General features: G+C 45.1%; 1 protein-coding gene across 3 annotated transcripts in view; it reads left to right on the top strand.

Annotated features, from left to right (window-relative positions):
- Positions 1-12,798, top strand: part of EMB1895 (ARM repeat superfamily protein) — a 54,633-nt gene extending 41,835 nt beyond the window's left edge. Inside the window, exons 2-7 of one of the 3 annotated variants that reach the window (XM_086499746.1) lie at positions 8,078-8,529; positions 8,644-8,829; positions 8,933-9,037; positions 9,774-9,977; positions 10,123-12,065; positions 12,235-12,798. In XM_086499746.1, the coding sequence (XP_086355872.1) occupies positions 8,078-8,529; positions 8,644-8,829; positions 8,933-9,037; positions 9,774-9,977; positions 10,123-12,065; positions 12,235-12,787 (3,443 nt within the window). In that variant the 3' untranslated portion in view covers positions 12,788-12,798. Of the gene's footprint in view, positions 1-8,077; positions 8,530-8,633; positions 8,830-8,932; positions 9,038-9,773; positions 9,978-10,122; positions 12,066-12,234 lie in introns of those variants that run through there. The other 2 variants (XM_086499748.1, XM_086499747.1) reach the window with 2 other exon arrangements.
- Positions 12,799-13,020: the final 222 nt, after the last annotated feature.

Here is a 13,020-nt window from a genome sequence, read left to right as displayed (position 1 = left end):
TACACAGTGCAATGGCATATGTAGTGTAGCTTTGTCTTTGGCTCTCTATCGCATAGTTGGCATATCCTATACTACGGTGGTATCCCTCTGAATCTACCCGTCTCAATCTCCAGCTGGTGTGAGGATGTGCGAATCTGACCAATAGCACATCGTAGACCATGAGACAAATGAGTGTCCATGTAGCTCGGAGACACAAAGCCATCTCCTGAAAGTTGGAGAAGATGCTCTTTGTAGAAAGCCAATTTTGTGCCCAACTCCTACATCGGCTCTACCCATGTCCTCCTGGTGTCCAACTGTATAAGATCCTGACGAATGAGTCTAGTGATCTCCGTCCGTGTGACTGGCAGTGAGGGTGCATCCAGGGAATACTGAAAAGGAGGCAGTCTATCCATGATGAAACCATGCCTCTGAAACCATGAGGTCATCTGCGCATACCAACATGATGCGTCTCCCTGCATCGCTAACTGTCTAGAGGACTCGAGAGCCAATCTAGTATATCTGGCTCTATGTGTATCCCATAGACTTTACATATAGGACATTGATCTGCTAAGAGACTCAATCTCTATAGGAGGGGCGGCTACCTCCGCTCGAATAATCGCATGTGGTATGGAGGCCTTGGTTCTAATCATCCGGGATATCATAAATACCAAGGGTCTCTCCATGCTCCTCCAACTGTCATGATTCACAGACGGTCCCCAAACCTGGACCCCATAAAGCATATGTCATAATAATCAATACCTAATTCTCCTAAATGATTTTCTCATATTAAACTGATCATTTAATGTGGGGAAGTGCCAGGGGAGAAAAAGCTAGAATATTGGTTAAGCTAGCAGACCGGCCACAGTAGGGATCCAAAGGAGGGAAAATAGGGATCCAAAGGGGGTGCCATCTGCAAAAGAGCCATGTGCAACAATGGGCTAAAAAGACCCTAAGGTTCAGCCCATTAAGACTTCCAAAATGCTAAGGTTTCAAAATTCAAAGGTTGTGTCCAAAGGGTTAAATCTTAGGGGGAATTGGATGCTTTGTGTGCTCTCCAAAGTCAACACACATCCCTACACATGAGGGGGCGAGCCCTAAAGGTAGGGGATGAGAGAAAGTCACACACACACACACACAGGCTCCCTTTACACAAAGGGAATTAGGGACACATGTCAGCTCCCTAGCCCAGATGCCCACAAGGTGTGCCCAATTTCTATTGGATGACCCTTGAAGTGGACCAATGAGAATTAGGCTAGAGTAAATTTAGCTTAATTAGTTTTAAAACACTTAATAAAAAGAACCAATGAAAATTAAGTCTCCTGGATGATTATTGGACAGCCTGAGAAGGGGTCCAATAGGAATTGAGCAGCCCAATGGGCTACTTAATTCCTATTGGTCAGAATGGGGAAAGGTCCAATGGGGATTTAATTCATTTAAATCAATTAAGTTTAATTGATTAAGCTCTCACAAAAGGGGAAAGGGGGACACATGTCAGAAGGCTATCACTTATGCTGCTTAATAGCCATTGGCTGAGCTTGGCATTGTCCAATAGGGAGCCTGCAAGAGCAAATAGCAAGAGGGCTCACTCAAGAGAGAGAGGGGGCTGATTTTTGCAAGGCATTATCACACACACTCACACAATCTCATGTATGAAGAAAGAGAAGACTCTCTTCCCAAGCTTTAATGGAGAGCTCATCACCTACTCCAAGCTTGTGAGATAGAAGCCTACATCAACACACTCTTGGCATGTGGATGCAAATCCAACCAAGAGCCAAGCTTAAATGCATGCTCATCTCCTCTACCAAGCTAATTACTAAGCTAAGCTATGCTAATATGTGTGAGGAGATGTACATCTTTCTCGTAAGATACTCCTTCCTCTCAATCTACTCTCATACCCTGCTAGCTCTCACCATCTTCGAAGGTGTGTGAGGTCTTGGGTCTGAGAACGGGGATAATTCAAGTTGTGTTTGCTAAGTGTTTTGCTTAGTGCATGAAGCTTTCATCTTCATTGCACTAGCTAGTCTTGAAGGAACACAAAGAATTGTATTGTACAATGTCTCTCTTGATGGGAGAAACCATAATACAAAGCCTTTTGGAGGGGGGACCGGCTCCATGTAAATCCGGTCCTCAACTGTTGTCATTAGCTTAATTTCTCTCTCTTTTGAAAGTATTGTCGATGCTATCTAACTAGGTGTTATGGTTTTTGTTGCTCTCTCCACCCAAGCACTCTTGTAATTCTCATTAGGAATCTATTCTAATGAAATGCCCACTATGTTCATGCTAATTTCCGCTACACATAAGTTTTTAGACCATTAAATGTTACAGCATAGCTAAAGCAACCAAAGTATCAAAGAGCCATAGCTTTGTTCGTGGTTCTTGAAACTGAACCTGCGAACACATCCTCTCTAGCCCTCCCAATGCCGCATAGGCTCTGGACAGTCTAGTCTCTGTTGCTATCCTCAGAGTAAACCTCGGTCCTGTGAATACCACCCGCAGATATGTATATGCATCTGTGTACTTCACAGTGTCCTGACCATATACGAGTGCAGGTGCCGATCTCTTGACCCACTGTGGTGTGGTGTTAAACACCATAACCTTGGTTTTACCAAGGTTCACAGACAATCCACTATCCTCCGCAAAGCTGTGCAATGCATCCAACTGTCTCTGCATGCCCTCTGGTGACTCTGATATCAACACAATATCATCAACATATAATAACAAAGGGATCCATGTCCCTGCTAGCTGAGCGCCTCTGTCGCCTTCTCTGTCAATGTAGTCAAAAACCTCATCTACATACATACCAAATAGTGTAGGGGACAAAGGACACCCCTGTTTCACTCCAATAGTGGAATGAACAATGTCAGAATCCCCTCAAGAGTGCGTACATGGCCAGTCACTGAGCCGTATAAAGCCATGATCCCCCATATGATCTCTGTGGGTACTCTGAACTTTAGTAGCCCGCGCATCAATCTGGCCCTCTGCACTATGTCAAATGCTTTGTGGAAGTCCACAAAGCAACAATACATCCGTCTCCCATGTGCCTGACCCTCCTCAATAATGGCTTTGAGTGTAAGAATATGGTCCAAAGTGGAGAAACCCCTCCTGAATCCAGCCTGTCCTGCTGCTCATATGCCCTCATTTTCTGCCCATTTACTCAGTTGCTGTTCAAGAATGGATGCATACAACCGTGCCAATGTGTGCCCTATCATAATAGTACGGTAGTTCCCTGGCACCGTGGGGTCCCCTGCCTTGAAGAGAGGTACAATAGTAGATAATCTCCAAGACTCGGGTAGTCCCTCACACATGACACGGTTAAAGAACCGCGCAAGAACCTCTGATAGTAAATCTCTAGCATGTATCAAGTGCTCTGCCACCAAACCATCATGATCATATGCTCTCCTAGTCCTCATCCTGTCAATGGCGTCCTTCACCATCTTAGTGGTAAAGAAGGTACTAGTGGCTGGACATGGCTCTAGAGGGTCTGGTAATGGTGGTTGCCCAGGTACTGTATATAATGATGCTGCATACTGACCCCAAATCTCGAGAGAAGTAATCACTAGAGGAGGTGAGTGCTCATGGAAGAGACGCCAGGCCTCACCTGAATCTCGACTCAAAAAGAGCTGATACAAATCACGTTCCATCTGGGCTAAAAAGGTCCGCTTCTTCCGTCGCACTAAACGCCGAATGGCAATCCGAGACTATCTATATGTAATGACTCCAAGTATAAGCTCGCTCTGAATCTGAACTCTCATCTCTCTGCACTCCTCATCATACCGACTATTCTGAGGCATGTTCCCAGAATGTCTTCTCTGATCTGGTTGAGTGTGTGGGTATTCCTGTGCTGCTGCCCCATGCAAGATCTCCGTCAATAGAGTGCTGATCTCCTCCACGGTATATACAGGCTCGGCTGCCCACATCCGACTGTAAATCTCCTCCACATAAACTGAGTCCGTCTCTAGTGTAAAAGTATACCGTGTGTGTGCAATCCTCCGTGGTGTCTGAGAGGCACTGTACTGGAAAGAGACTGAAAAAGTCAAGAGAGCATGGTCCACTGCTACTCCAACAGGTCTAGGTCCCACATTGAGATCCTGAATACTAGAGATGAAGCTCGGTGAAGTCATGACATAGTCCACTGTACTGGCCCCATGTCTGTGTGGAAAGCATGTGAATCCCCCAAACGAAGGAAAAATCTCTAGACCATTAAGTATGGCCAAACCATGCGTAGTCGTCATCTCCATGAGATATCTCCCATACTCTGTGTGCTCTCTATCCTGTGAGTGTCTGTCAAGCCCCATCTCCGATATATCCATCTCTCTAAGCATCTCTCCGAGGTATCATAAAATACCGTTTGGGAGTTGGCCGTCCTGGCATTAAAGTCTCCCAAGAGAATGATATCTCCATCTCTAGAGAAATCCCATATGTCATCATCAAGTATAGAGAAAGGGGACTGCCCTCCAGGTGAGGTATAGACTGATGTGCTAGGGGGAAAGTAACATATAGCAATGTATAGGAATCTGCCCGTCTCAGCTCTCAGTCTCACCCACATGTATCTCGCATGGTCATCTCTCCGGACAATCTGTAATAGCGGTTGCAACTCCTCCCTGAATAAGACTGCTACCCCTCCTGAACCTCGACTCCCATGCTGGGATCTAGTGTCTGGTCGACAAGATGTCTCCCATGAATAACCAGTCACACGTGGCATCAAATGTGTCTCTGAGTAAAAGACAATGTCTCTATCTCTGTAGCTATCCTCAAAGGCACCCACATCTAGCCTATATTATCCATTACAATTCCATGCCGCCATCCGGAGTGTGGTCCCATATGTCTCGTACCGTCATGCTGTGTGTCTTTCCAAAACCACTACTTTCCCTCCTCTGTAAAAGGCAATTTTTCCCTTCTCCCTTGCTGCCTTGATCTCTGGCATCAACTCTTGCATATGTGCTATTTGTGCTAAAGTAAGGTCATCCCCCATAAATATCCCAGTTTTCTTAAGTGCTGGTCTCTTCTTCAGGAATTCCTTCCTTGTTTCCAAAGTCGGGAAACGTAAAATGAGTGCTCTCTCTTTGACATTTCCCTTCTCATCCACTCCCTTCTTTCCTACTCTCCAAGCACTTGTGTGCATAGGTTCCGGGATGCTCATGCGCTGCAAGAGTTCCCTTACTTCTTCTTCTACATTTTCGGTGTCTTTGATACCTGTAATACACACATGGAGGGCTCTATTCCTCCTCTTCTGTTCCTCCTCAATGGTCATATTGATGATGGTAGAAGTCTGTGCGGCTTCTGGCATCCGGGCCTTCCCTTTCTTTGCACCCTCAATCCACTTTTCTGCGTCAACCTTCTCCTGTGTTTTAAAAAGGCGCTCCACCCATGAGGAAGCCGCTTTCGAGTTTTGTTCTTCCTCTTCGCGCAGAGTTTTCAGTTGCTCCTTAATTTCTTCAAGCTCCTTTAACATCGAGTGTTGATTTCCCCCCTCCATTTTGGGCATAAATTTGCAAGCTGCAAGTTCCCCTTTAAGCTCTTCAATCACTGCATCCTTTTCCTTCATGTACTTTTCCACATTGATTTTCCAAGATTCAAAGCTTGCAATTGCCTCATCCAACTTTTTCTGCATAATACATTCCATCACATTCACTTCTGCCCGCATTAGAGCTTGCATCTCCCCTTTCACAGATAGATACATCTCATCATGCTTACCAAGCATCGCTTTATCCAATTCTTTCCTCATATCTGCATACATAGAATTCTTATAACTCTTTGCGTTTGCGTACATCTCTTTCCTGATGTCATCTCTCATAAAGCTGAGCTCCCATTTAATCATCACTTGAACCCTCTCCATCATTAAATCATCCTGGACTCTGACGGTTTTCCCTGCCCGTAGAGAGCTTGGCGAGAGTACACTATCTCTGTTCCTCCGTTTGAATGTCGCTTTCTTTTTTTGTGGGGTGATGAAGCTACCTGTATCACCATCCTCGGCTGGTTGGTCCATCCGAGAGAGAGAGAGAGAGAGAGAGAGAGAGAGAGAGAGAGAGAGAGAGAGAGAGAGAGAGAGAGAGAGAGAGAGAGAGTGAAATAAATGTAATATCAATGTCTTCAAAAGGCCAAAATGACCTACGAGACTAAAAGGTTACATGTGGTGAATCTAATACCAGGTCTGGGTACAAAAAGTACAGAGAACTGAAAAGAAAATAAAATAGTGGGTAGGGGTGGGGTGAAAGCTGATACAAAGGGAATAGGAAATACAAAGGGTGAGCTGATACAATGGAGCTCTCTGATAGTCGAGGCATCATATACATATACATCAATATCCGGGACGGCTCCTATGTCGCGCCAGTATGGTATGGATCCTCTATCGCAATCTATGTCGATATCGAGAGGGCCCCCTATCCGTGGCGACGGGACCGTCCCAATTCCATCGCCCGATCAAGCAGTATGCCTCTGGTGCCTCTGGTGTTGTTATGCTGTGGGGGCTGCTCGAACTCCTCTGTCTGAGAGACAAATGAAATGAAATGTTATATTAACGTCTTCAGAAGGCCAGAATGACCTACGAGACCAGAAAGTTACAATGTGGTGGATCTGATATAAAGTTAGAGTAACAAAAATGACAATAAAATGCCATGAAATCCGAAACAGCTAGGTGTGATCTAATCAACTAGGTGGGATAGCTAAATCACAGATCAAAAAAGATCCAACATCGATCGCTGGCAGATCTCATCAATCTCCTCCATGGTCAATAGCCTGACCGAGCGTCGTGCACGTCGGGCCAGAGTGATCCGAATCCTCTGATGCAGCCTTCGTTGATGCTGTGTAGTCCTCCGTGGTCGTGGGCGTCTGGATCCCCCTAGCTCGGTCGCTCGATCGATCAGTGTGCCTCTGGTGTGAGGCGGCGAGCTCTCCTGTGGTAGTAGCTCCTCCAGGTGTCGAGTGTCTGCTCTAAAGAAGTCTGTGATCCGTCTCTGAGACTGGCTGGCCTCTCCCCTCATCATGCTCTCTCCGTGTCTGCGTAGCTCGAGCAAGAACAGACCCAAGCATCTCTGATCCTTGTACCGCATGACTCTAGAGAGTGGCCCAAAGCCCTCTTTGAACAAGCAGTGGAAGCGGCCGCGTATCTCGTAGTAGTCGGGGCAGTGGCATGTGTAGTGCAACTCTGTCTCAGGCTCCAGGTCACACAGGAGGCATGTCCTGGCCTCTGCTGGTACTCTGCTGTATCTCCCAGTCTTGATCCTAGCTAGTGTGAAGATGTGCGTATCTGGCGAATAACACATCGTATCCCATGGGACAAGTGGGTGTCCATGTATCTGGGTCTCGTCACAAAACCGTCCTCTGTGATCTGGAGAAGATGCTCTTTGTAGAAAGCCATCTTCGTGCCCAGCTCCTGTGCTGGCTGTATCCATGTCCTCCTGGTGTCTAGCTGAGCTAGGTTCTGGCGGATGAGCCTTGTGATCTCGGACTATGTGAGAGTCAGAGAGGGTGCATCCAATGAGTACTGGAAGGGGGGTCAGTCTATCTACGCTGAACCCATGCGCCTGAAACCATGATGTCATCTCCCCATACCAGCATGCTGTATTTCCCTGCATGACTAACTGTCGAGAAGACTCAAGTGCAAGGTGGGCATATCTGTTTCTTGGAAGTTCCCACATGCGGTGTATGAAGGAGACCGATCTGGTGAGCGCCTCAACCACTAGTGGGGGGGCAGCTAGCTCTGCTCAGATAATGGCACGTGGTACTGAGGTCTTGGCTCTAATGAGCCGTGAGATCATAGAGACTAGTGGCTTTTCCATGTCCCCCCATCCATCAGTGCGACCTGTCCTCCCATGATGGTCCAATGAAGGTCCTCAAATCTCAGCTCCATAGAGCAATGCAGAAGTCACCAGGGTGTCAAAGAGCCAGAGCTTCGTCCGAGGCTCCTGAAACTGAACATGTGAACACATCCTCTCCAATCTACCCAATGCTGCATGGGCTCTGATCAATCTAGTAGAGAGAGAGAGAGAGAGAGAGAGAGAGAGAGAGAGAGAGAGAGAGAGAGAGGAGATGATATATTTACGTCTTCAAGAGGCCAAAATGACCTATGAGACCAAAAGGTCACATCCATTGTTTTCAGGTTCTCAGTGGGAGGCAATCTTAAAGCTGGGAGCTAGACTCCAGCAGTGGAGCAAAGATCCACCTGTGTCTGCTGCTGTAGCAAGTCTCTTCAAACTGGCTCCAGGGCAAGAGCAAGCATTTGCAAATGCCATCATGATGCATTTGACGGATACATTTGTGTCAGGGACTAATCTCACAAGGTTTTGCATTCTAAAGATTTTGTTTCAAGGCATGAAGAGCAGGAAGAAAAGACACACCAATAAACTCTGGGAAAGAGGTATGTTTACAAAAGAGAGATTTCCCAACTATATGGAGGTATTGAAGCGAATAAAGTCAGTGGCTCGTGCTGGAGACCATTTTGCCAGAGCATTAGCCTTTTGGGTGTTTGGCTGCCTGGCTGAGCTTGCCAGTGATAGCATTGAAATTTATATGCTAATCCTGAAAGCACTACATTCACCGTATGACCATGAGGTTAGTACTAACCTCCTTAAGCTTGTGGTGCAGTCTTTTTGTCTGCTAAGATTTCTTTAGTGTCTGAAAACAACTAGAAGCCTACTCACAGTAACTTGCTACAGTAAACTGCAGGTTCAAGCAGCAGTGTTTGCATTGAGTTGCCTTTGCAGCATCTCAGAGAATTTTGCAGTTCTTGCGGTGGGCCAAATTCATGATATGATCATTGCAAAAGAGACGACTCCCAATACAAAAATCCAGGCTATCTCTGTCTTTGCACAGATGTCTTCATCGATAGTGTCGGCACTGAAAGCTCATGAGGTGAACCTTACAACTAGCATGAGAGTCAACCTGGGGTGCCTGTGTTGTGTGTGCATTCTTGTGTAATGACCCGTTCCTTAATTGAATTGTTTTGATGAGGCAGACAGGGAAGACTCTGATGGTCTCAATGTCGGTGGAGGAACTTCTTGCTACTATTGAAGCACTTTCAAAGCTTGCTCTAGAATGTAGTATCCTAGTCGCTGCTCAGGTTCTGACTTGTTTTAGTTTTTATTTTTTATTTTCATGAGTAAGTCAGTCCTTTCAAATAATATCGAAGTGTCTGCCAAAAGAGTGGGAATAAAGTTTCACATCTTTAGTCAAGGGGTCGAAAAGTATGAGCTGTAAGGTTTCCCACCAATTTTAATGTTCTGGAGTATTGAGGTTTTTAGAAGCAGTAATGAGCATAACACTTGAGACAGCTCCAGGTCGAAGCCTGTATGTTTCCACCCTCAAAGTGCATGCTTTTGCCAATACTTTGGAAAACTTTGACTCATTGTTTTTTGTGTCTTATTCATCTGAGCACAGATATACACGTGCATGCCTATATTAATGCCTCTGCTTGTGCCTGCACGTCTGTATCTTGGTGCCCTTCTGGCTTCCTCAGTGAGCTTAGTTTCTTGTTTCGCTTTCTTTACTAGGTTTTTAAAGACAAGTGGTCAGAAAATCTCAGGGTTTATTTAAAGTTCATTTAGAGATTCAATCAACTGCTATAATAACTAACACCGAAAATCTGTTGGAGATTAGTTGGTGAATCCTGTGTTTTGTGGCGTAGAGAAATTGTAGCTACTAGCAGTCTTATAAAAGGTGGGAGTGGTGTTCTCGTTCCCTATTTCTAGATGCAAGAGTTCAACGTGAACTGGTCAGAAAGGGCTCATGTGGAGTTTCAAGCTGTCTTTAATAGTTCAGGGTTCAATTTGCAGATTTGAACTGCTTTTCCTCTGCAGGTTGAACTGCTGCTGTCTTATGTCAAATCTGACCCTCGCATGGTTGTGCGTGCATTCTCACTCAAATGTCTTCTTAAGCTTGCTAAGAGGGCTACAGGAATGCTGGGGATAGAGGGGACTGCTTTTGAAATTTTTGCTTCGATGTACGAATGTGCAGATGAATTACCTTATATGAGGGAGTTGGCTTTGAAAGCTCTACGAAAGGTAATCAACACTTTAGTTAACAGATGCCATTATCAATGGTTTGTAAACCACGAAGAAGGTGTGGTTGAGTTGGTTTTTTTTGCAACAATAAGGGGCGAAATGTCTGTGTCAAGTCAATAACTTGAAATACTGCTTCCTGTTGCAGCTGTTTCCATTTTGTGTCCTGGTGTCTGATGCTGGTTCGCTGATGCGGTTGTTGTCTTCAATGAAATCAAAAGCATCCACATCTATTTGGTCAGAAGGGCAGCCTGTGCTTGGTTTCCTGGTGTACGTAGTATGCACTTTGAAAAAAGTAAGACCCGACCTTCTCAAAATAGCAGATGCTCAATTAGGTCCGGGACCCAGAGCATCAGCAGCTGTTTCTGAAAAGCATGAGGAGCCCATCTATGGTTCTGAGTTTTCCACTTCTGCTGTCTTACTTGTTTGTAATCAAATAGTGCGACTAGGTTGTGAATGGAGCATTGAAGGTTTTACGAATATGAGCGCTGTAGACTTTTCCACTGAGGGACATGCGCTTGGTGGCACTGAGCTGAGAAGAAGATGCCTGTTTTTGGGCGGCTTGCTAGTGCAGTTGGCTCAATATTCTCCTCATTGTGGTTTTGTTGTTATAGATAGTCTTTCTAGATTGGTGGAAACCCTTCTTAAAACTACCCCCCAGCAGGCAGAAGAGGGGGAGGCTCACCAAAAGGTTGGACATCGTGTCATGGCTGAAACTCATAATGAGCGTATGGCAAACCTGGATGCAGATTCAGCTGCCAGATCCTGTGTTTTGAAACTCTTGTGCCGATGCATCAAAGATTGTGGTCTTTTTTGGCTGTCTCAGGAAGGTCCTTCGAGCACTGCTTTTGTGAGAATGACCAAGTTAGTAGCTTGGATTACATCTGCGAGTATCCATCATCACAATTTGGTGGATTCTTTTGTGCTAATCACCAAAGTTGGCAAGTACATGAGTTCTGAAGAAGCAAAGGCTGTAGCTCATAAAGTCAATCTTACGGTGGCTACTTTCATTCAGAAAAAGGAATTCTGGTCTGCCTACAAAGCTGTGGCAGCTGCTGCCTGCAGTTGCCTTTGGAACAACTCTCCATCCACATTTGAACAACTTATGCACAAAGCTCAATCACAGAGTACCTTTTATTGGCTCAAGGCCTTTGTGGCTCTTTGCACCTTTGAGGAAACCTTACAAAGCGAATGCAGTCTTAAAGTTGTACAGTGTTCTATGGATGTACTGGAATCAAAGGTTTCGATGCATTCTTGTACCTCTGCAAACTTGGGGCAAGCCATAGCAAGGGCTCTCTCAAGTGCTTATGCAGCTGAAAGCTCACTTGCGGCTGCGGGTAAATCTGTAAGAATGTTTGAGTTTCAAAGGGGGTTGTTAAGCCTTAGGGTAGCATTTATTCGCACATCAGGGGAGTTGCTCGGTTTGCTATCACCAATCTGCGCACAAATCAAAGCAATAGATCTAGATGCTCTTGCTAGTTCAACGTTACCTACAAAGAATGACAGTGTTAAGCGGCTGATCTCAAGCATTCAGGTCATTGCAGGCAAGTCAGCAACGCTTTGCACACAGTTCAAAAAATTAGCAGTGGCTTTTGATGGACTCCGTGTGTCAACGATGGGCATAGACAAGGGCAGTGCAAACATTTTGTCATTTGCTTCTCTAGGATGCTCCTTCTTTTCTTTCTGTGTACTATGCTCGCTGTTTATACCACAATTACTTTCAAGTGGGAGTGATATGAACCCGCCTATGCAGTTACTAGCTGCCTATGTTTCAAATGATCTTTATCTACGGCTATGCACAAGTAGTGGGCATGAGTGCACAGAGCTGCATAATTTTGTAATTGAGCTTGGTGGTGCAAATGGATCTCCCATAATTTCCAAAGGAGATTTTTGGTCCTATGATGCTAAGGAAGCCCGCAAATTTATTATTTGCTCTGTTCAAAAGCTTTTGCTCTTGCATGAGAGAACAAGCATAAGAAACCCAGAACTATCTTGGGAAGTTCTAGCAAGGGGAGTGCATCTTTGCAGGAATTTAGTAGAAAAATGGCTGAATCTTCCATGGGCTCTTCCCAAGCGTTTCCTAAATACAAGGTAAGTTTTGAAATGTTGTTTTTCTGCACACTTCAGTGTGGGTGAGTTCGTGCGCTTAGCTTGGGGGGTGTGTGCGCATGGGCTTGTGTGTGAGCGCCTTTGTGAGAGTGTTTTCAGCATTGAATTCAGTCATAAAATTGAAGTATTATCTTGAATATCTATGATGCAGACCGCCAGTTGGCATGGACATTTTTGTGGAGCTAATGACTGATGCTTCTTCGGGAAAAGAGAGACAGATAGCTCAGGGGAATTTGGCTCCACTAAGCATGTGTTTTCACATACGCAATCTTCAGATTAATGGTAATGCTGAGGTGAGTAGGCTTTGCTGTGCTTTGCTCTTGAAGTCCCACAAGCCAGAGTGGGAAGAACTCCAGTCTTCATGGAACTTGGGTTGGTATGGCGAAAAGACAGTTTGTAATGAGAATGATCTTCATCTTCTTGACCGGCTCATAAAAAAGGTATCAATCTTCAATAACATGATGTGGGAAGATTTTGATGAACATGCCAACAATGGAAGAGCTAACAGGGATTTTCCTCCTATTGTTCAATGTGATGTGAATGAGAAGGGACAAGGTTTTGCTTCTTGTGTGTATGACACCTCCGGGTTGCAATGCGGAGTATACCACGTCTCTGTACTAGCTGTATGCTTGGATAAGGATCGCCATTGTTGGATTGTTCCTCCTTTGAGAGAAGAGTCAAATATAACGGTTGCTCCCTTGTGACATTGCTTTGACATTTTTGCCTTTTTGTCATGTAATTACAAATGGTATATCTTGTTCTTTTACGTGGATACCCGAGGATCACTGTAGAGAATCTTGCAATTCTAGGCTGTCAGATGGTGCAAGGCCCTTGGCCCACAACAAAATCAGCACACAGGCATAACCCTGTTTTATTTTGTGATGAAATGCTTAAAAGCTTAAGCGTAGCTAATTAAGCATCTACAGGGATCTATCTG

The sequence above is a fragment of the Adiantum capillus-veneris genome, chromosome 25 (assembly GCF_014529385.1).
Source record: "Adiantum capillus-veneris isolate H3 chromosome 25, ASM1452938v2, whole genome shotgun sequence".
Classification (NCBI taxonomy): domain Eukaryota; kingdom Viridiplantae; phylum Streptophyta; class Polypodiopsida; order Polypodiales; family Pteridaceae; genus Adiantum; species Adiantum capillus-veneris.
This window is presented reverse-complemented; position numbering and strand designations above follow the sequence as displayed.